Raw genomic sequence first — 24,294 nt, 5'->3', positions numbered from 1 at the left:
TTTGCTACGTATTGCTATCCAGGAGACTGAGTCAGGATGGTTTGTCCTGATGAACCTGAAAACATGAAAAAGATGCAGAAGAGTTATTGAGACAAATCCAGCTTAGAGAAAGATGATCAACATCCAAACAGAAGAGTGTCATTTCTTTAACATGGAGAACAGATGGAAGAAGGTAAATGCTGCTTGTTCCAGTGTTTCTCCATCATAGCAGAACATCATTGTGGTGAACCTGGCTGCATCCTGAAGCAAAGTCTTCAGAAGAGAGTCTCACCCTGAACAAGGAGCCCCAGGGTGGCCAGCAGTAGAGTCAGTGACATCATCATTGTGCTGCCGGTGTACCAGTGTCTCTGAAAGGCCTGGACAGCCACTGATCAACACTGGCCTCTTAACGGCTGGGAGCAGAGAGGCAGGACACATATGCAAACACACAGAGTCAGTGAACTGTAGCTGTCCTCAACATGTCACACTGTTTCCTCCTCACTGCTGCCACTGATCACTTACAAAGAGTCGACTTGCATCAAGAAATAAATGAACTCTACCAGCTGTTTTCATGTTATATTGGTTCTCTGTGTTGACGTATTGGGTTGCATCCACATTAACTGACATGAAGCTGATACCTCAGATTTCTATGTTGTATATTGTAAATAATTTGATGTCAACATGCTGATGTAATTGATAGTGGAGCTTGTCTTGGGACTCCCACCCGTTATGAATCAGGTGTTTATATCAGGACGACATGATGACATAATGTCCAAACATCATAGCTGTACTCAAACATGTTTGTCACATCCCTTTTGATCCTACCGGGGACAGAACACGGCAAATGAAAATGAGTGAAAGTTGTTGTACAAGTTAAATTAAAGTATTTATTTTTAACATAAACCAACCACTAAACCTGGTGTATCTATACAAAGTTAAAACTGTAAAATGTACAGGGTACCCCAATTAACCTAAAGTCCTAAACCTCCAACTACATAGAAGTTTAAAGTTTTAACAGAAAACTGCCACAGCTCAACCTGCAATGGGATCAGAGAGCAGAGAGACTAAACTCATCTCAGGTGTGCTCCTTTTATTGACTGCCTTGATTGCTGATTGGACCAGCCTGAGGGAACCAATCCTGCTTTACCGGCTGCACAGGTGGAAAGTAATCAGTGTTCTCACCTGGAGAGAAACCAGAGTGGGGAAGAGAAAGAAAAACCCAAAGAGAAAAGACATGACGACAGGCAGTTTTCTACTCTGCCTGGAACGTTACAATGTTTAAGAGCTTTAAATCAGTGAGCAGCGGACTTTTTCTTGATGCCAGTGCTCAAGATAATATATTGAGATGTACAGTAGATACACTATTTTGTGGCGCATGAAAGAAATTATAGATTTTAAGAAGAAAATGTTACTTTCTTTTATTTCAATGAAATAAAAAATGTCCTATATGTAATAGCATATACATGTTATACAATATGACAAATACAGTATTCACACTGTGAATTCAACAAGTGTTTTACACAGCACTTTCATCAGTTATTTGCTTTCTGTTAATTCAAACATTTTACTTATATTTCTTACCTTTAAATATTAATACTTTTATCTTTTCATTCTGGCTGTTTTAAGTTATTAAGTAAAAGTTATGCACTTAACTCGATGACTGTTCCTCCTCTGAGGACTCCTCTGAGATCTAATACAAGATGAATGCAGGAACAACTTTTGAAGCAGTTGTTACAGTTTAGAGGAAATAACAGCCACAAAATTAGAGTGGGACTTGTGTACCTCTGCAGAATCTTTGAGCCATACCTATGCACGTTTTGGACACAGACACATAATGTCATTGTGGCAACTAAATCATTTGTAAAAATGTTAAATCCCAATTAAAATATAGATTATATGCATTATATAAAACCCAATAGAGTGTTACTTTAAGATCAAATCTCAGCAGAACATCCTTTTTATTTCACCATTATCTTTTACATGCAAGTCATTAACAGGTTCTTATTTAGAATGACGGCCTAACAAATGACAAAGCCAATCAGGGGAAGGAAGGGAGGGCTAGGGAATAAAATACATTAGACATTCATACAGATTAAAGTAACATAAAATACAATTAAAAATATAACACAGCAATGAACACGTGAAATGAGCAAAGTGCACAGGTACATGGGTAAGTAAGAAAGGGAGAAACCATACAAATGGAAATTATGATGTGGAAAAGCAACTGCATATGTCGGTGAACAAGGATGAGATGGTGGTTTTAAAAGGTGAAATGGAAATGAGTTTGTCAAGTTCAAAAATCGTATGCAGAGCATTCCAGTGGTGAGGGGCGGCAGATTGAAAAGATGTGAGACCAGAGGTAGAGTTGGATTAGTGAATATTTTATGTGACAGACTTTGGCTGCAGCAGGTGACATAAGTAAGGTGGTGATTGGACCAGAAGGGTCTTGTTAATGAAAGTGAACCAATGAATAAAGGCCTCCAACTTGTTAGTTGTTTAAATCAAAACACTTTCTTTTTTCCAAAATACAATCTCTCTATATAGAGACAACTCTTTTAAGTATGAAGTATAAACAGACAGTTTTTGTCAGTGACTGTGTTCTGTATGAATTGTGTCCCAGATAACATTATGTAACAATTTCAATATGAAATCGCCATAACAAATACATCTAGACGTGCACATATCACTCCCGTTCTCTACACCCTACATTGGCTCCCTGTGCGTTTTAGAATAGATTTTAAGATTTTATTGTTTGCTTTCAAGGCCTTAAATGGTCTGGCCCCGGAGTATTTGTCTGAAATTTTAACTTTGCGGGAGCACAACCGGTCATTGCGTTCTTCCAATCAACGAGTTTTAGAAGTGCCGAGGTCAAGGTATAAATGGTGGGGTGATCGGGCTTTTGCAGTTGCTGCCCCGAGACTCTGGAACAAGTTACCCCCTGATATTCACACTACCACAGATGAAGCTCTTTCTAGGTCCTAACTCAAAACGTACCTGTTTAGTCTGGCTTTTAATACATAGCAGTGGTGTGACAATTTCATTCTTCTGTTTCTTTGTAACCTTTTCTGATTTTACTGTTTTCTATGTTCATTCTTTCTATTGTATGATGTGTTTTTACTCTTATTTCTGATGTTAAGCACTTTGGATACCTGCTGGTTGCTGTCAAGTGCTATATAAATAAACTTTGATTGATTGATCACCATGGCTGAGACACAAGGAGGAAAGAGGAGCGGATAGAGAGCGAAAAAGAAACGTTGGGGACGGGCAGGACAGGGGAGCCGGAGGACAGCTGTGGATGTTTGAAGGATCGGCGCGTTGGCGTTGTGCGAGTGCGATTTGGGCAAAAATAGAAAATCTGATTTCAACCAGTCTATAGAGAAAGGGACTACAGTCTTTACCCTTTTCTGTCTGAGGGAGGGGGGGAAGAGGGCCAGCAGCACGCAACGTCCACTCTGCTTTTCCCGTTCGGGCCACAACGCCAACGCGCCGATCCTCCAAACATCCACAGCTGTCCTCCGGCTCCGGCTCCGCTGTCCTGCCCGTCTATCTGTGCTCCGTCCTGCACTCCTGTAGCGTCCGCTCCTCTTTCCTCCTTGTGTCTCAGCCATTCATTATCAAAATGTGGAGCGCGTTCCGTGTTCCTCCAGCATCTCTCCTGATGAGATGAGATCAGGTGCGCTGGGAGGAGTCTTCAGTTCTGTACCAGGCAAACCAAAACACCACAGATAGACAGGCAGGACAGCGGAGCCGGAGAAAAACACCACACTATACAACATAGGAAAACTCTGGCTGCCTGGCTCCACTTTGTGACATATATACATGTAACAAGTATAAATATAGGCTATAAAATATGAAGAGGGATCTCGTGGCCACGAGATAGTTATAACTTTTTTTTTTTTGACAAAGTGGGACCAGGGGGGCTCCGTACTTTTTAACATTTTCTAAAAAAGAGGCATTTTTTCACTGTTGAGATGGACTGTTTGAACTTTCCTAAAAGGAAATCTGTGCATGTTAATGACAAAGGACAACGGGCTGAAGATACAGTACATGTTTGTAATTTATCTTAACAATGAGTATGTTTGAGTGTCTATTAAAAGTGGTCAGATTTGAAATAAATAATATGTACAGTTTTAGTGTTCATGTGTTATTATACACTGTGGAGTAAACTCAAAGAATTGAAATCATACTTCAACAGAGGTCAGCTCTGATGTGCAGCAGAATGTTTCAAACCCTGTTTTAATTAAAGAGTTTAAAGTATAACTTTAAACTAGCTAGTTAGATAAAGTATATGTAGTGTTAAAATGATCAAAGTCCAAGTCAATTATTATTAAATATATTTTAGTTTAGTCAAGCTTCTGTTGTTTTAGTTTCAGTGCAGCTGTTGAGTCAGATCAGTTCCTCTCCAGCTGAGGGAGGTTTTTGTACGACGTTGTATCACTGTGTGAACACAGCCTGACTGTTGATAGAATGATAACTCTGACAGTAATAAACTCCTGCATCTGCAGCATCAACTCCACTGATGGTCAGAGTGAAGTCAACTCCGTTCCCTGCTCCACTTCCACTGTATCTGGAGATTGTAGAAACTCTTTCTGATGTTAGTCTGATCAGAAGTTTAGGAGCTTCTCCAGTTTTCTGATGGTACCAGGCCAGGAAGTATTGTAAACCAGAGTATTGAGTAACTGTTGGATTGGCCTTACAGTCAACAGAAACAGTTTGACCCAGCTGCACTGATTTGGCTGCTGGCTGAGTCAAGACAACATTTTGTCCAACAGACCCTGAGGAGAGAGAAGAAACACTGGACATGAGATGGTGAGGGGGAACTCAGCTCCACTCCAAATGATTTCTACATGACAGAAACATGATTTTCCTCACCCTGAGTGAAGCAGAGGAGAGTCCAGATGAAGACGGAGATCAGAGTCATGTTTTTGATGAGGAGGATTTCTGGGGCTTCTGTTGTCATGAAGGACAGCTGTCAGTCATCCAGTGTTCAACTCTCAGGACTATAAACTCTCCCAGAGCACTGGAGCATGGTGCTGCTGATGCAAAGTGGCTCTCTATGGAAATGCTCCGACTGACTCCAACAGGGACTTGGATTACTCTGAGGATGCTGTTTCTCTACGGATCAATCACTTTATCAGAGGATTGATTCAGAATGTGTCAGGAAGCATTTTAATGTGGATTTAATACTAATTGTGGATATATTGCTTTCTTAAACTTTTTCTGTCTGGTTTCATTCATTGCTGGAGAGAGCAATTTTACTTTCAGACAAATTTAACAATAAATCTATAAAAAATTGATTCATTCTATACAATTGTGAAAGTGTTTGATACATATAATGTGAAATAGTTAATGCTTAAATAAACAGGAAGTGTGTTTGTTGAGTTTGTTGTGTTCAAAGTCAGAGAGCCGTGTCTCTCTACAGTGAGAGGTTTTTGTACGACGGCTCAATCAGTTTGTATCACTGTGGTGGACTTTTGGTGGAGGAACCAGACTGGATGTTAACTGTAAGTACATTTAACTTCTAAACAAACTCATATTTTATATTGATTTAGTTTATATTTGATTAAAACAAGCTTTACATTAAGACTTGTGCTGATAGCTGAAATTGAATATTATTGCAGCGATAATTACTTCACTGTGATAGAGATACTATTCTGTCTGATGAAAAAACTCACCTGATACCTTTAAAATCTTAATTGTGACAGTTTGTACATTCTTATAACTCATTCTGTTTTAAAATAGTAAATTTTTTATTGGAAACAATAATTTGATTTAACATTTTCTTCCGTGGTAAAATTATGTTTTAACATTTTGTTAGAGAGAAATATTCCTAAATGTTTTAAATTAAATAGTTATGAAATTTTGGCTGACGAAACCTATTATTACCAAGTGACTCTTTAGTGAGTGATTTATCTGGAAACATTGAATGTTTTACTCAGTCTTACAGACTGATGAACTTAATGACATGTCAACTCACGTTATAACCAATAAATATCATAATACCACAGCTGTCAGGCTAACTGCATGTTGTATTAGGAGAACAATTAGTTTGAGTTTAATAAAATAATTTTCAGCATTTAAACAGTCTGTGAATAGTGAAGTGTGTGTGTTGTCCCGGTTCAGTAGTGATGCCGGGCGTAAAAGAGGAGAACAAACAACATCATATCTTATCTGAGTTTTGGGTTGAGATAAAAAATGTGAAGATCAACTTAAAGTCTCACACTGGTGCTGGAATTCATTCCATGTTACACTTGATCACTGATATTTATTAATTAAACTAAAGAAAGAAACTTCATCTTTAGTTCTGAAACCCGTCTGTTGTCATGGTTCAGCAGTGATGCCTGTCTGTTGCCATGGTTACCAAGCTCAGAGAGGGAAGTGAAACGTTTAAAACCAGTTTCATCCAAACTGAAACGACCTACAGAACCTAACATACAGAAATGAATAATAATAATGAATTTATTCTTAGAGACCAACATATAAATTAAATAGAATAATGTAAAAAGTATGGTGTAATAAGCAAATGCTTCAAACTCCAACTCTTTGGTCAGTTTTGAGTATGAACGAGTTAAGATGACAATATAGGGTGACCCGTTTTTACTATTTATGTTATGTATGTCATGTTGTGTATCTATGTGATGGAAATAAACTAATCTAAACTAAACCAGCCAACAGGAAGGAGTTCATTTTCTCTTTGTATGACATTTGATCTCTCTCTCTCTCTCTCTCTCTCTCTCTCTCTCTGCAGTGGGTGATGTGCGCCCCACCCTGACGGTGCTGCCCCCTCCAGTGAAGACCTGGAGCAGGGGAAGGCCACGCTCATGTGCCTGGCCAACAAGGGCTTCCCCTCAGACTGGAGTCTGGCCTGGAAGGTGGACGGCAGCAGCAGCAGCAGCAGCTGGGAGGAGAGCAGGAGCCCCGGGGTGCTGGGGAAGGACGGCCACTACAGCTGGAGCAGCACCCTGAGGCTCCCTGCAGACCAGTGGAGGAAGGTGGGCTCTGTGACCTGTGAGGCCACCCAGGGCTCCCAGACTCCGCTCTCAGAGACACTGAGGAGAGACCAGTGTTCCCAGTCCTGAGCTGACTCACTGGCAGGGACTCTGCTACTGGTTTTACTCTGACACTGCTCTCACTCTGCTCTCTGCAACTAGCTCTGGCTTTTATTTCACCTGTTTCAGTAGCGATATTTTTCCGAAGTTTTGGTCACATTTTCCGACAATCGTCTGTCTCATTTTTTTGTACTTGAGTAATTCAGTCTTTTATTTGACGTTATTGACAGCGATTTGCCAGCTTGTTGCAGTGTTTCAGTATTATTTCAGTGTTTCCAGATAATAAAGACGTTTCATCAAATCAGTTGTTTCCAATGTCTATTATTATCAAAGTGTCTTATTGGTGTCACTGACTTTATGAAATCCTGAGGACAAACTGATCCAACAAATATGTTTTAATTTCACCATGGTGACTGTAGAAAGACAGTATAGGATTATATAAAACAATGTCTATAATGATAAACCTTTGGAACTAAACTCATGGTCGGAACATTTCAACGATAAATCATCCAATCATCTCTTATTACTGAAGTGTGTTAATAGTAAGGACTGTAATATGTTAAATCAAATTAAAAGCACAACATCATCAGCATGGAGAGAAATATAATGAGTGTGTTCTGCAGCTTAATTTCTGGAAATAATTACATTAAAAATAAAGATAAGAGAAAAGAAAATAACTACAAATGACTAAAATATGTTATAGACATGATTACTAATAAAAAAATAATTACATTTTGTAATTTATTTCAACAATAACTATATTTGAGTTTCTATGAAAAGCAGTAAGAAATAAAATAAATGAAAATGTTCAGTTTTAGTGTTCATGTGTTATCATACTCTGGATTAAACTTGTCAAAGAATTGAAATCATACTTCAACAGAGGTCAGCTCTGATGTGGAGCAGAATGTTTCTAACCTGGTTTTAATTAAATAATTTACAATATAACTTCTAGTTAGATAAATTATATTTAGTGTTAAATTGTTTAAAGTCAATTATATTTAAATATATATTTTAGTTTAGTCAAGCTTCTGTTGTTTTAGTTTCAGTGCAGCTGTTGAGTCAGATCAGTTCCTCTCCAGCTGAGGGAGGTTTTTGTACGACGTTGTATCACTGTGTTAACCCGCTGTAACCCTGCTGACAGTAGTAAACTCCTGAATCTTTAGCCTCGACTCCTCTGATGGTCAGAGTGAAGTCAGTCCCAGAACCACTTCCAGTAAAACGATCTGAAACTCCAGACTGACGGGTTGTAGCTGAATAAATCAGGAGTTTAGGAGCTTCTCCAGATTTCTGAAGGTACCAGTGGAGGTAGCTAGTACTAACACTTGTACTGGTTTTACATCTGATAGAGACAGTCTGTCCTGCAACTACAGACTGAGATCCAGGAGACTGAGTCAGGATGATTTGTCCTGATGAACCTGAAAACATGAAAAAGATGCAGAAGGATTATTGAGACAAATCCAGCTTAGAGAAAGATGATCAACATCCAAACAGAAGAGTGTCATTTCTTTAACATGGAGAACAGATGGAAGAAGGTAAATGCTGCTTGTTCCAGTGTTTCTCCATCATAGCAGAACATCATTGTGGTGAACCTGGTTGCATCCCGAAGCAAAGTCTTCAGAAGAGAGTCTCACCCTGAACAAGGAGCCCCAGGGTGGCCAGCAGTAGAGTCAATGACATCATCATTGTGCTGCCGGTGTGCCAGTGTCTCTGAAAGGCCTGGACAGCCACTGATCAACACTGGCCTCTTAACGGCTGGGAGCAGAGAGGCAGGACACATATGCAAACACACAGAGTCAGTGAACTGTAGCTGTCCTCAACATGTCACGCTGTTTCCTCCTCACTGCTGCCACTGATCACTTACTAAGAGTCTACTTGCATCAAGAAATAAATGAACTCTTCCAGCTGTTTTCATGTTATATTGGTTCTCTGTGTTGTCGTATTGGGTTGCATCCACATTAGCTGACATGAAGCTGATACCTCAGATTTCTATGTTGTATATTGTTAATAATTTGATGTCAACATGCTGATGTAATTGATAGTGGAGCTTGTCTTGGGACTCACACCCGTTTTGAATCAGGTGGTGTTTATATCAGGACATTATGACATAGACACCTACGTGGTTATTTTTACAAACGGAGACATTTCCATTCGTTTACACGCAAATGGAGAATTCTCCTCTGAAACAGAGTCTTTCTAAAAACTCCAGCCAGAGTGGAGATTTTTGAAATCTTCGTTTGCACTTTTGCATGTAAACTGAGACAAACGGAGATTTAGGCAGCCGAGAGACAGAGAGAGGAAGTGATTTGTTGCTATTTTCGGGATACTGATTGGCTAACGTGGGCTTGAGCTTCTCGTTACACTGTCACCTACAGGTTTGGCGTGCTCTTGACTGCATTGACGAAGTATATACACGGGTACGTGTAAACGAAGACTTTTCTGAAAACTGACAGCTGTGCACAATGTCATTTTTGAAAACAGAGAGGTTGAAATGTCCGTTTATGAAAATAGCCGGCCACTTGTAAACGTAGGAATAATGTCCAAACATCATAGCTGTACTCAAACATGTTTGTTACATTCCCTTCGATGGTACCGGGGACAGAACAACACATTTGAAAATGACTGACAGGGTCGTAGAAGTGAACATTAAAGTATTTATTTTGAACATACACGCAGTGGCGGTTTTTGGCACGGGTGAACCGGGCAGCCGCCTGGGGCGACTTTTTCATGACTCATGGAGGGGTACGAGAACTTAAAAAAATAAAAAATAAATCCTCTGCGCTGCGAAGCGGTTTTCTGTTATCTATCATTTCACTGTGTGGGGAATTGGCAATCGGCGCCCCCTGCAGCTGCAGGCGAGCAGCTTGCTGAGAGAGGAGAATCTCGCTGCAGCCCGCGGGAAAACCCCGCCTTTCCGCAGGCGTACTTGTGCACAGAAGCTGTGTGAGAAAGGAAAAGGGGAGGGGGGCGTGGGGGACAGTTCACCGCTGGGTGTTGCAAAGCTAAGCATCACTTTTATGCGTGATAAGGATCTATCGGAGATCTACTCCAACTTTTGGACTGCTCTAAGGATTGCACTTACTCTGCCAGTCACTGTGGCTCAAGCAGAGAGGAGCTTTTCTCAACTAAAGTTGATCAAGTCATACCTGAGGTCAACCATGTCCCAGGAACAGATCACTGGCCTTGCCGTCATCAATATCAATCACTCAATACGGGAGCAGATTTCATACAATAACATCATTGATGATTTTGCATCAAGGAAGGCCAGCAAGGTCAGGTTTGAGTTTTGGTTTGTGATTTCTGTTCTTAGTGCTATAGTGTAATATAGTGTAAATAATTAGATTCTCTTTAGTGCGTTTTCACATTTGTATGATGAAGGATTTGTACTATTTAGAATAGGCCTATTTATTCTATATTTTATTTGTATATTATTCTTAATATTTTATATTATTGTTGCTCTCTGCTCTTGTTAGATTTTTTATATATCTGATTGTATATATTCTTGGCACATTTATTTATATATATATATATATATATATATATATATATATATATATATATATATATTTGTAACGAGCACCCCAGTGCTGCAGTGTTGAATAAGGAGGCGATGACTGGCTTGCAACTTCGGTGCATTTATTTAGGTAACACAGCTTAACTCAGGTCACTGTTGGCCGTGACCACGCCGTCCATTCAGTCGCTAACAACAGACCGAACCCCCGCCCAGGCTCTTCCTCAACTCCCCAAAATCCTGCAAAAACTCGGGTTGTCTCGCGAGACAATCACCACCCAAATAGGTCTGATATAACCACATTGACCTCTGCTGGTAAAATTATTGCATAACACAAACATGTAAACATCTGCATAACTGATGAACTCATTATAACAGGGACACATTAACTCAGCTCATTACACAGCTCCCCCTCAACAAAGTCCCTCGTCCCGAGGGACTACACAAAGTCTCTGAGATGGCCCGGCCGACGTCTCTGTCTCCGCGGCCGTGGACGAGTGGGGGACGCAGGCGCCTCTGCCTGGTGGGCGGGGCTACACCCCTGTGCAGTGAAAGGTGCGTGTGGTGGGAAGGGGGAAGGAGGGCTGTGAACAGGGGGGTCAGTCACTGTCTCTGGGGAAGTATATGCAGGGGGAACGGGGCTTTGACAGGGCTCGTGGGTGTGTCTGCGTGTAGTGATTGTGCCGTCGCCCCTCCGCACAGGCGTTTGGGAAGGGAGGGAGTCACCTCTGTACGGGGCCAATCTGTCTCTGTGGAGTGCGACTTTCTTTCTTTTTCCCGGCAGCTGGACTCGGTACACTACTTCACCCAGCCGTTCCACGACCTGACAGGGCCCCACCCAATGACAGTCCAACTTGGGGCACCGTCCCTTCTTCCTACGTGGGATGTACACCCAAACCAGTTCTCCGGCTTGGAAGTGTCTCCCCTTTGACCTTATGTCGTAGTTCCTTTTTTGTCTCATGCCCGCTTTCTCCAGCTGGTCTCGGGCAAAGATGTGGGCGGACTCCATCCGATCCTGGAGTCTCCTGACGTACTCTCTCCCTGGGGGAACAGCAGGGGTGTCAAGGGGTTTGCCAAAGGCCACCTCCACTGGTGTCCTTAGCTCCCTCCCCAACATGAGGAGGGCAGGCATGCATGAGGTGGACTCCTGAACAGCAGACCTGTAGGCCATGAGGACAAGGGGCAGGTGCGTGTCCCAGTCACGTTGATGCTCTGCGGTAAGGATTGCCAGCTGCTTAGCCAGGGTCCTGTTGAACCTCTCAACGAGGCCGTCGCTCTGGGGGTGCAGCGCTGTGGTCCGGGTCTTATGCATGCCCATACGCTCACACATGGTGGCAAAGACCTGTGATTCAAAATTCCTCCCTTGGTCACTGTGGATGGTTTCTGCCACCCCAAACCTGCTGAACATGCCCTCTACCAGAGCGTCAACCACCGTCTCTGCTTCCTGATTTGGTATTGCATATGCCTCGGGCCATTTTGTAAAATAGTCCATGGCGACCAAAACGTACCGGTTGCCTGTGTCCGTGCGGGGAAATGGGCCCATGACATCCACAGCTACTCTTTCCATGGGAGCCCCCACTGCCTGTTGCTGTAGTTGTGCGCGGGACTGGTCCGGGGGGCCCTTATAGGCCGCGCAGAGGTCACAGCAGCGGCAAAAGTCCTCCACGTCCCGTCTGGCCCGCCCCCAGTAAAATCCCTGACGAATCCGGCGGAGTGTTTTAGCTACTCCAAAGTGCCCCGCCCCTGTAGTCCCGTGGGATGCTTTCAGCACAGCGTCTCTCAGTGAACTGGGGACTATCACCTGCCACCTTTCCTCTCCTGTGGCAGGCTCCTTCCAGGCTCTCTGCAGTACCCCGTCCCTCACCCTCAGCGCATCAAACACTGACCACAGTCCTTTTGTTGCAGTGGAGCTCCCTGTGACCTCTTCCCAGGGTGGTCTCTGTCCAACTTCCACCCACTGTCGCGCTGGTTGTATGTCTCTGTCCTGCTCCTGTTGCATCTTCCACTCAGCCACGTCAACCAACCGCGTTCCCCGGCAGACTGGTCCAGCCCCTTCGTGCATGGGGCATGTCTCCTCCTCGATACAGAGCTCTCCCTCACACGCTTCTCTCCGCTCACAGTATCGGCACCCGCTCAGGGCGCAGGGGCGGCGGGACAGGGCATCTGCGTTGGCGTGGCTGGCTCCGGCCCTGTGTTCCACTGTGAAAACATAGGACTGCAGCATTTCAATCCAGCGTGCAACTTGGCCCTCTGGTTCTCTGAAGGACATCAGCCACTGAAGCGCTGAGTGATCCGTCCTGACAGTGAAGGGGCGGCCACCCAGATAGTACTTGAAGTGTTTTATCGCCGCCACCATGGCGAGGAGCTCTCGGCGCGTGACGCAGTAGCGGCGCTCAGCCTTGTTGAACGTTTTGCTGAAATACGCCACTACTCTCTCTCCTTCTGGCCCTGCCTGAGCTAGCACTGCGCCCATGCCCATGTCGCTGGCGTCTGTGTCCAGAATAAATGGCAACATGGGGTCAGGGGGGGTGAGGATGGGGGCCTCTGTCAGCGCCTTCTGGAGGGAGTTGAAGGCTTGCTGGCACTGTGGCGTCCAGGTGAAGCCCCTGCCCTTCTGCAGCAGGTGGTACAGGGGGGCGGCTGTGCAGGAGAAACCTCGCACAAACTTCCTGTAGTATGAGGCCAGGCCAAGGAAGCTCTTCAGTTGTCGTTGGTCCGTGGGTATGGGCCAGTCTCTCACTGCATGCACTTTCTCTTCCAGTGTGCTGATGCCTTCTCCCCCCAGCCTGTGACCCAAAAACTCCACCTCCTTCCTCATGAAGCGGCACTTTTGTGGGTGTAATTTCAGGCCCGCCGCAGACACACTCTGCAGCACTAGCCTCAGCGACTCCAAGGCTGTTTTGAAGGAGCTCCCGTGAGCCAGGATGTCGTCCAAATACACCAGACATCTCTGATGGGGAATGCCAGCCAGCACCCGGTCCATGAGTCTTTCAAAGGTGGCTGGGGCGTTGCACAGGCCAAAACTGAGGACCCGGAACTGCCACAACCCCCTATCCATACAGAATGCGGTCTTTGGTCTTGCTTCAGGGCTGAGTGGCACCTGCCAGTATCCGCTTCGCAGGTCGAGTGAAGAGAACCAGGAGGAGCCAGACACCAAGTCCAGTGACTCATCGACCCTGGGTAATGGATATGCGTCCTTTTTGGTCACACTGTTCAATGGTCTGAAGTCCACGCAGAATCTCATCTTGGGGCTCCTTTTCTTCGACACCATCACCACTCCCAAGGCCCATGGACTGTCTGACGGTTCGATAATGCCAGTTCTTTGCATCTCTTCCACCGCTCTGTCTGCAGCCTCACGGTGAGCCATGGGGAGGCGCCGGGGACGCGTCTTGATGGGCTGTGCATCCCCAGTGTCTATTTCGTGCTGCACCAGGTGTGTCAGGCCCACTTCATTGTCTGATAGTGCAAAAATGTCTGTAAAGTCAGATAACACCTCCCACAGCTCCTCCTGCTGCCATTGCTCCAGTTGGTCACAATTCAGTCTCCATATCTCTCTCACCGCTGCCAACCTGTCCGTCCCCTCCACTGTAGTTGCATGGGCTTGGGGAGGTGAGCTGGAGTGTGCAGAGATGGGCTGGTCGTTGCCGGGGGCATGGGGCACCAGAGGCAGGGCACTGCGGATTGGGGTTTTTGCTCTCGCCTGGGGTTTTTGTGTCATGGCAGTGTGTCTCCACGACTGTCCCGACCAGGGGGTGTGGCTTTGAGGACCACGTAGGTAGTGTCATTCTGACAGTGGGGCCCCCGGGGAAGGTCAATGTGTTCTCCCCTAGATCCAGCAGGCAGCGCGCAGACCTCAAAAAGTCCAGCCCCAGTATACAAGGGTCCTGCACCTGCACCACCCACACTGTAAAATTTGCTGCTCGACCTCCCACATTCAACGTCACCCTCCCCCTACCAAGCATAGGGGCCAGCTCACCAGTCACTGTCCTCAGCTGCACTGTAGTCTGCTCCAACTGTGTTCCCTCTGGAACCAGATCTGGCCGTATCAGTGTCGCTGTGGAGCCCGTGTCCACAAGGGCGTTACATGAGGCCCCACATATGGTGACAGGAATGTGGCAGAAATTCCCAGCATGAGTCCAACCCGCCACCATCGTGGATTCCGTGTTCTTGTCTGCTTCAGGGGGGATTGGAGCCCCTCTCCCCCGTCTGTGCTGTTTGGCTCCTCTTCCTCCTGATGATGCGTCATGGGACATAATGCCAGGGGTCCGTACCGTCCCATCCATACGGTCTCCGGTCCGTTTCCCTGGTTGTCGGAATGCTTGGGGCACTGTCTGAGGAGATGGCCAGGCTGTCCGCATCCCCAGCAGACCAGCAGGCGTTGGCGAGGGCGTGTGGCACTTTGTGGCGAATGCATGGACACAGCTCGGATCAGTTCAGTCATTTCAGCCGCCCATGCAGGCTTTGCTTGGGCTGTGTCAGTGCATGCAGCGGCTCTCACTGTAGGACCACTCTCTCCAGGGCCGTTTTCCATGTTCCCGCCCTCCACAATCTCCCTTTCCAGAGCCAGTTCCAAAGCCTCCTGTATGGAACGGGGATGGGCGAGCTGGGTCTGAATCCGCAGCCCCCTGGGGGTTATGGCTTGAATGAACTGATCCCTGGCAAGCTCCGTCTGTACTGCAGGGGGCATGTGGGCATAAGCCCTCCGGGCTAGAGTTTCAATGTCGTTAGCTAAGACACGGAGGGGCTCCCCAGGCTGCCTGTGTCTGTTGGACAGTTCAGAGCGCAGGAGGCCGGGCTGTTCACAATGTCCAAAACGCCTCTGTAGGGCTCCAACAAGAGCCTTATAATCGTTTCTCTCCTCTGGGCTGAGCAGTAACATCATCTGTAAGGCATAGGGCTAACTGTAGTGCTTTATCGTTCTCTGACCAGCCCGAAGCTTGTGATAGCAGTTCAAATTGGGCATGAAAAGCCTGCCAGTCTGCCTTACCGGAGTACTTCAGTGTTTTACATGGGGCTCGGTAAGCATTGGCACCGCCATTTTGCCAAACATGCTGCGCGTTCTCCCCGCTGTAATGCTGTGGTGGAGCCGACGTGCGAGTGAGGAAGCCTTCCTCGCGTCCCCCGCTCTGTCGGGGGTGAGCAGAGCCCATTCCCGCGTCGTTGCCCATGCTCCTCGCCGCCAGCTTCAAGCAGGCTTTGGTCTCCGCAGCGTGCCCAAACTCCGCCGCTAGACCCTCTGCGCGGGCATAACTGTAGCTCACCTCTTCCTCCTTAACTTTTGGGCGCGCTCCTTTCTCGTGCGGCATGTCCATTGACGGTACAAACAGCGGCTCCGCTCGGTAGGCCTGCTAGCCGGCTAGGCTAGCACCGGAGAAGAAACCAGCCCGTCACTTTAGACTTCTGACACCAGTGTAACAAGCACCCCAGTGCTGCAGTGTTGAATAAGGAGGCGATGACTGGCTTGCAACTTCAGTGCATTTATTTAGGTAACACAGCTTAACTCAGGTCACTGTTGGCCGTGACCACGCCGTCCATTCAGTCGCTAACAACAGACCGAACCCCCGCCCAGGCTCTTCCTCAACTCCCCAAAATCCTGCAAAAACTCGGGTTGTCTCGCAAGACAATCACCACCCAAATAGGTCTGATATAACCACATTTGACCTCTGCTGGTAACATTATTGCATAACACAAACATGTAAACATCTGCATAACTGATGAACTCATAATAACAGGGACACATTAACTCAGCTCATTACAATATATATATATATATTCTTTTTTGGGGGGGGAGCTCAAAGGGGGTCTCGCCCTGGGTGTAATTCAATGTAGAACCGCCCCTGCATACACGACCACTATAACCCGGTGTATATACACAGTTAAAGCCACGTGTAAACTGTCCAGGGTACCCCAACTAACCTAAAGTCCTCAACCTCCAACTATATACAAGTTTAAAGTTATAACAAAAAACTGCCACAAGTCAACTGGAAAAGGGGATCACAGAAGAGAGAGACTAAACTCATCTCAGGTGTGCTGATTTTCTTGACTGCCTTGATTGCTGATTGGCTGACCCTGAGGGAACCAATCCTGTTTTACCAGCTGCACAGGTGGAAAGAAATCAGCGTTCTCACCTGGAGAGAAACCAGAGTGGGGAAGAGAAAGAAAAAAATAAATTAAGGGAAAACACATGACTTTTTCTACTCTGCCTGGAACATAACAATGTTAAATCAATTAATGTTTAAATCAGTGAGCAGCGGCCTTTTTCTTGATGCCAATGCTCAAGATAATATATTGACGTGTACAGTCTATTTTCTAAATAGTATGTCTCTACATAGAAACAACTCTCATGATGGGTGTTTAAGTATGAATTATGAACAGACAGTTTGTTCAGTGACATGTTCTGTATGAATTGTGTCCCAGATTACATTATGTTTATAACACTGTCAATGTTTCTGCCACAGAAAACGTTTGTTGTTTTGCAAATATGGAGCTTCACTGTCCTGAGATATTTCCATGTGATGTATTTAGAGTGAATTTGGTTAGTGTGTGTATATCAGTGGAGCTGACTCTGCTGTTGATGTGATTTGAATGTTCTGATTGGGCTTCTTCACTGGAACTTTAATGTCTTGTGTGTATGGTGTGTAATACAGTGCCTTGCGAAAGTATTCGGCCCCCTTGAACTTTTCGACCTTTTGCCACATTTCAGGCCTCAAACATAAAGATATAAAACTGTAATTTTTTGTGAAGAATCAACAACAAGTGGGACACAATCATGAAGTGGAACGAAATTTATTGGATATTTCAAACCTTTTAAACAAATAAAAAAACTGAAATATTGGGCGTGCAAAATTATTCAGCCCCTTAAGTTAATACTTTGTAGCGCCACCTTTTGCTGCGATTACAGCTGTAAGTTCGCTTGGGGTATGTCTCTATCAGTTTTGCACATCGAGAGACTGACATTTTTGCCCATTCCTCCTTGCAAAACAGCTCGAGCTCCGTGAGGTTGGATGGAAGGCGTTTGTGAACAGCAGTTTTCAGTTCTTTCCACAGATTCTCGATTGGATTCAGGTCTGGACTTTGACTTGGCCATTCTAACACCTGGATATGTTTATTTGTGAACCATTCCATTGTAGATTTTGCTTTATGTTTTTGGATCATTGTCTTGTTGGAAGACAAATCTCCGTCCCAGTCTCAGGTCTTTTGCAGACTCCATCAGGTTTTCTTCCAGAATGGTCCTGTATTTGGCTCCATCCATCTTCCCATCAATTTTAACCATCTTCCCTGTCCTGGCGAAGAAAAGCAGGCCCAAACCATGATGCTGCCACCACCATGTTTGACAGTGGGGATGGTGTGTTCAGGGTGATGAGCTGTGTTGCTTTTACGCCAAACATAACGTTTTGCATTGTTGCCAAAAAGTTCGATTTTGGTTTCATCTGACCACAGCACCTTCTTCCACATGTTTGGTGTGTCTCCCAGGTGGCTTTTGGCAAACTTTAAACGACACTTTTTATGGATATCTTTAAGAAATGGCTTTCTTCTTGCCACTCTTCCATAAAGGCCAGATTTGTGCAGTATACGACTGATTGTTGTCCTATGGACAGAGTCTCCCACCTCAGCTGTAGATCTCTGCAGTTCATCCAGAGTGATCATGGGCCTCTTGGCTGCATCTCTGATCAGTCTTCTCATTGTATGAGCTGAAAGTTTAGAGGGATGGCCGGGTCTTCGTAGATTTGTAGTGGTCTGATACTCCTTCCATTTCAATATTATCGCTTGCACAGTGCTCCTTGGGATGTTTAAAGCTTGGGAAATCTTTTTGTATCCAAATCCGGCTTTAAACTTCTCCACAACAGTATCTCGGACCTGCCTGGTGTGTTCCTTGTTCTTCATGATGCTCTCTGCGCTTTACACGGACCTCTGAGACTATCACAGAGCAGGTGCATTTATACGGAGACTTGATTACACACAGCTGGATTCTATTTATCATCATTAGTCATTTAGGTCAACATTGGATCATTCAGAGATCCTCACTGAACTTCTGGAGAGAGTTTGCTGCACTGAAAGTAAAGGGGCTGAATAATTTTGCACGCCCACTTTTTCAGTTTTTTATTTGTTAAAAAAGTTTGAAATAGCCAATGAATTTCGTTCCACTTCATAATTGGGACCCACTTGTTGTTGATTCTTCACAAAAAATTACAGTTTTATATCTTTATGTTTGAGGCCTGAAATGTGGCAAAAGGTAGAAACGTTCAAGGGGGCCGAATACTTTCGCAAGGCACTGTATAATATTGTAAATTGTATTGTCACATGATAGATTGTAGGACCCCAGGAAGAATAGCTTTTTAGCTGATGCTGAAGCTAATGGGGATCCAAATAAAACAAACAAACAAACAAACAAACTGTTCTCTTCATTTGAGGAAACTTTCAGGTTGTTGAGGTGAGCTGTTTGACTTCACAAGGAAATCTGGTAGACACACAATGAACCAACCCAACCCAGTCTCACGTCAGTTCGTGATGGCATTACGAAATTAAATCTATTAGAACGTGATACCCTCACGTTATTTTGAAGACTTACGTGTTGGGGTCACGTTTTTTATACTAATGTATTTCAATGAGAAGCATCTTACGTAATCACAGCACGAAACTTTCTGCCAGTCGGGCTGCAGCAGAGAAGCTGGACACAGCTTTGATATTATTGGTATTTTTAGCCCAATAATCGCTGTTTTAATCAACATTTATTCACCAGATCTCATCACGGTTTATATGTATTTCTATTAATGTTATTATTTCGGTCTATTTCGGCCAGGGAAGCTGGATTGCTTTGTTGTTTATTGATATTTTTAAAACTATAACACTACATCTTTCAACATGTATTTAGCTGTTATCATGGTATGCATTTCTTTATTTTAATAATATTATTTCGGTCTTATTACCGGTAAATATTACAGTAAATAAGACAGAACAGTAGGTTACGGCGCTGGGCGCATTCATTCCCACGATGCAATGCGGGCATTCATTCACAGAATCAGACAGCGATCAGCGGGTCTTTAACGCCTGTATCACTTCAATGTACATAAGGGATCATGTAGAGCGTTGTTATAGCGACTACAACAACGACGGGGTGATCAGGACCCCGACGCCAATCTTCTTTCAGCGGATCGATTGATAGCTCTCCTCCAGAGGGAACAGAACTGCGTCCATGGCAACGCTATGTTATGCATGGCAACGTTGTGTTATACTTAGCAACGGTCTGTTATCAAGAAAATAACAGACCGTATTCTACTTTAGAATTCAACAAGCAAGCCATGTAATAAATATAATATATATAATCAGTGGTTTTGTCACCAGCAACAACGTGTTGCTCAGTTATGTTCCAGTAAGTTATGCACCGTTTAACAAAATCAGCTGAAGACTCCGGAAGTGACGTCGTAATTACGCTCGGCGGGTAGAAAAGATACAAATACATAATATTCGTAATATTGATGTTTTTGTCTAATGTTGTATTTGAGGAGTTAAACAATAAACATAGCAATAATAATAAAATACAGTTTCATGTATTTGTCTCATGTACTGTTTGCTCAGCCGGCCGGCGGGCGGCATCAATCTGAAATGGAATGAAGCGTGTGTGTGTGTGTGTGTGTGTGTGTGTGTGTGTGTGTGTGTGTGTGTGTCTTCAGTGAACTGTATCAGTCTCTGCAGTAGCTTCCAGCTGCAGCAGTCAGTTCAGTTTCTGTTCAGTCTGACTGATTGAGGTTTTTGTACGACGCTTTTTCACTGTGTGAACAACCACTGACTGTTGATAGAGTGAAGACTCTGACAGTAATAAACTGCTGCATCTTCAGCCTCAACTCCACTGATGGTCAGAGTGAAGTCAGTCCCTGATCCACTGGCTGAAAAACGACCTGGAATCCCTGATGCTCGTCCATTAACCCAGTAAATGAGCAGTTTAGGAGCTTCTCCATCTCTCTGTTGGTACCAGTACAATAACCTTTTCCCTCTGTTCCAATACGCAGTCCCTACAAAAACTTCTCGGCTGAGCCTGCAGCTGATGGAGACAGAGTCTCCCCGAGCAGAGCTCACTGCTCCAGGCTGAGTCACTGTGACCTGACCTCTGGACTCTGAGGATACAGAGACAAAAACATAAAGCAGCATCACGGTTTAGTCGGCTTCATTTCAGAGGGACGGATGTTGATAGAGGAGAGGAGTTTGATTCTCTGGACTTTACCTGTGAAGCAGCAGCAGAGGAGAGTCCAGATGAGGACGGAGATCAGAGTCATGTTTTTGATGAGGAGGATTTCTGGGGCTTCTGTTGTCATGAAGGACAGCTGTCAGTCATCCAGTGTTCAACTCTCAGGACTATAAACTCTCCCAGAGCACTGGAGCATGGTGCTGCTGATGCAAAGTGGCTCTCTATGGAAATGCTCCGACTGACTCCAACGGGGACTTGGACAGCAGTGGCTCGCCAATAGAGGGTGCTGGTGCGTCAACCTCCTGCCAACCTGCCTGCCTGTTTTCTTTTTTTTTTGGTTTGGGGGCTCTGAAAATATGGCTTGTAGTACCAAGATTATAGCAGTGCACCACGGGAGTGGACATTTACCTCAGAGAGGAGAGCGAGTGCAAGTTCAGTGAGCACCAAATTCAGTTAAATCTCTACACCTGTATCACTTCAAAAGAAGAACATTAGCGGAAAAACTCATTGTAAGAGAACTCGGACCAGACAAGTCAGGAGTGAATATAACCCAACAGGCGTGAGAAAAGGATGAAACCTACAAGAGAACCTTTTCCCGAGGTTGGTTCGATCGAAAGCCTTGACTAACTAGCTGTGGGTACACCCATGGAATCTTTTGCTTCCCTTGCTTACTGTTTAAAACAAGTGCTTGTGATAGTTCGTGGACAAAGACAGGAATGACAGACCTGAAACATATGTCAGAACACATTAAGAAATATGCACATGCAAGAGTGCATGTGGACAACTCTGTGAAGCTAGCCATGGTAGGCCGAATTAGCACCGCCACACATAAATAAACACAACGAGGAGGTGGACAGCAATCACTCGGTCTTCATCGCAGGGATAACCCAGAGGTTAACTCACAGCATACAGTCTATCAGGCAGGCTATGATTTTGCATATTGGCTGATAACATGCTTATGTAGCCTAAACAATAAAAACATAAATCCACATGGCTGAGCACAATAGAACCTATCATAAATATCACAATTTCGTCACCATGTTAGAATAGTGAATTTATTCGTGATTAATCTAGATAACATTGACTAGGACCAACACAACAATAGCACATTTTAATACAGTTCTGGATTTATTTTATATCAAGTTGGTTGCTGACACAGTAATTTCAGGGTGGACAGTTAAGAAACGCAACAGCATCTTGCAATAGAGGTAAGCAGTTACAGAAATTATATTTCTGTATTCTATTAGCCTATATGTATTTGTGTTTGGTTGCACATTTTTGTATTCTGAATTGTCATTATTAGACATAGCTATCTACAGGACAATTCATAAATTATATGATTTTTTTTCCCCCACATTTATGCTTTCAATAATTATTGTGTATATGGTGTTTATGTGTGAGTGAATGAGTGACAGAGAGTGACAGAGACAGCCAATGAAGCTAATTCAAAGGAGATAGAGTGAGTGTGTGTGTGTGTCTGAGACTGAGTGAGTAAGACAATGACAGCAAGTGTGTGTATTATAATTATAATTAATAAAACTTACTTGCTCATAAAAAAATTGTAACTGCTATGAATATGCTGATTTTATTGTATTTTTGAACTGAGAAATATGAAAACGTTTTTACAATTATGTATCATTTCATAGGTATGTGATACCATTATGAGCCATGCCAAGGAGAGGTTTTCTTAGTGCCACTCTGTTGCAAGGAGACTTGTTCCCACAACACAGCAGAACGTTCCCAGACTCAGCACTAGAACCCACCTATCCCATGTTGGACAAAGCCAGACCTAAAACAGAACTGTTCCTGATCTACGATAATAAGGACTTCAAGGGTTGCAGTGGTGCATTGGCTCTCTTTCAGGTTGTAATGGAAAATAACCTTCAAGACACAATCACCGAAACTGTAAGTCTTCTCAAGATTCTCATCACCACATCAGTGACAACAGCAGAATCAGAGAGGTGCTTCTCTACTTTAAAGAGGATAAAAACTTTCCTTAGGAACACTATGGGCCCTATCTTGCACTAAGTCCAATTGCCTTTATACACCGACGCATGTATCATTCCTATGTTGCACCCGACGCACAGCGGCCTATTCCCTCCACAGATGCACGTCGGTAAATTAGGGAATGTATTTGCGATCCAGGGGGCAGTTCAGCAAAAAGAGGAGGCGTGTTCAGGCGCAAATGTTTCCTGGTGCTATTTTGCAGTTTCAGAAAACAATTCCGCCACAGACCAGGAAAAACCTGGTCTAAAGTCAGTGGTGCTAGTCTAAAGTCAGTGGCGCTAGTCTAAAGTCAGTGCTACTAGTCTAAAGTCAGTGGCGCTAGTCTAAAGTCAGTGGTACTAGTCTAAAGTCAGTGGTGCTAGTCTAAAGTCAGTGGCGCTAGTCTAAAGTCAGTGGTACTAGTCTAAAGTCAGTGGTGCTAGTCTAAAGTCAGTGGTGCTAGTCTAAAGTCAGTTGCGCTAGTCTAAAGTCAGTGGTACTAGTCTAAAGTCAGTGGTGCTAGTCTAAACTCAGTTGCGCTAGTCTAAAGTCAGTGGTGCTAGTCTAAAGTCAGTGGTGCTAGTCTAAAGTCAGTGATGCTAGTCTAAAGTCAGTGGCGCTTGTCTAAAGTCAGTGGTGCTAGTCTAAAGTCAGTGGTGCTAGTCTAAAGTCAGTGGCGCTAGTCTAAAGTCAGTGGCGCTAGTCTAAAGTCAGTGGTGCGTTATTCAGATGCTATTTTAGGGGCGCATGCTTGGCCATAATGTAGTGTGTGCACAACGCGCATATACTTTGCTTCTCTCATCTACACGGATGCAGCAGTTCCCATTTTTGCAAACCATACATAATTACAAGGAAAAATTTTACTGAAAATGGCTTCAGGTGTTTGGATAGATCAGGAGACACTTCACAGTACAGTCCTCAAAAAGTCCCAGCATTCTTTGTGGCTTGTTGTGTTTTACACAACATTTCCATGAATTATGGATGTGTTGATGACATAAATGAGGAAATATTAGAAGAATTAAGGAGACGTGATGTTGAACTACAGTGGGATTGGACACTTGAGGGTCCGGGAGTGGAAATGCGCGATACGCTCCTGATGGAGCGGGTGGATGGAGATGGGGAGGAGGAAGGGGCACAACAGGAGCAGGTGGTGCGTTTGGAGGCCCACGCTGCATGGCTGCAGCAATCCTCTCCAGACTTGAGGAGATGCGCGGGAGAGGCTGCAGCAACATCGCCACCCGGTCAAGACATTTATTACTTTGCCGCATCCCGGACAGCTCCCGCTGGCGTGCGCCAGGCAAATCCACCGTCCTAATAACAATCCACCATGGAACAAATGCGCCTGCTCTTAAAGGGAATGTGAGATGACGCTCTGATTGGTTATTTTCACGTTACGCCCAAACCACACCTAGCTACTTCAGATGAACCCTTATTGGATTTGCGTCGGGCGCAAGACTCATTTATCCCGCCGGTATCATAGCAACAGCACCCGAGATCTGCCAACAAAGCTATTTGCGTTTGCGTTTCATACTTGCGTTTCAGATCGTTAAAATAAGGCCCTCAATGTTAAGGTCTGAATGGACTCTGCT

The 24,294-nt window shown here is 44.5% G+C and overlaps 4 gene segments (V, D, J or C); 1 reads left to right on the top strand and 3 right to left on the bottom strand.

Annotated features, from left to right (window-relative positions):
• Window positions 1–4,300: 4,300 nt before the first annotated feature.
• LOC120572063 lies at window positions 4,301–4,915 on the bottom strand. The segment is given in 2 exon segments: window positions 4,301–4,754; window positions 4,852–4,915. Coding segments are annotated over 2 exon segments (390 nt in total).
• A 1,832-nt stretch (window positions 4,916–6,747) lies between these two features.
• LOC120572079 lies at window positions 6,748–7,243 on the top strand. The segment is given in 1 exon segment: window positions 6,748–7,243. A coding segment is annotated over 1 exon segment (258 nt).
• A 707-nt stretch (window positions 7,244–7,950) lies between these two features.
• Window positions 7,951–8,767, bottom strand: LOC120572068. The segment is given in 2 exon segments: window positions 7,951–8,443; window positions 8,660–8,767. Coding segments are annotated over 2 exon segments (360 nt in total).
• Window positions 8,768–20,301: 11,534 nt separating this feature from the next.
• Window positions 20,302–20,807, bottom strand: LOC120570940. The segment is given in 2 exon segments: window positions 20,302–20,648; window positions 20,756–20,807. Coding segments are annotated over 2 exon segments (399 nt in total).
• Between the last annotated feature and the right edge of the window lie 3,487 nt (window positions 20,808–24,294).

Source organism: Perca fluviatilis, chromosome 13 (genome assembly GCF_010015445.1).
Source record: "Perca fluviatilis chromosome 13, GENO_Pfluv_1.0, whole genome shotgun sequence".
Taxonomy (NCBI): domain Eukaryota; kingdom Metazoa; phylum Chordata; class Actinopteri; order Perciformes; family Percidae; genus Perca; species Perca fluviatilis.
Note: the sequence above shows the minus strand (reverse complement) of the source record. Positions and strands in the feature narration are given on the sequence as shown.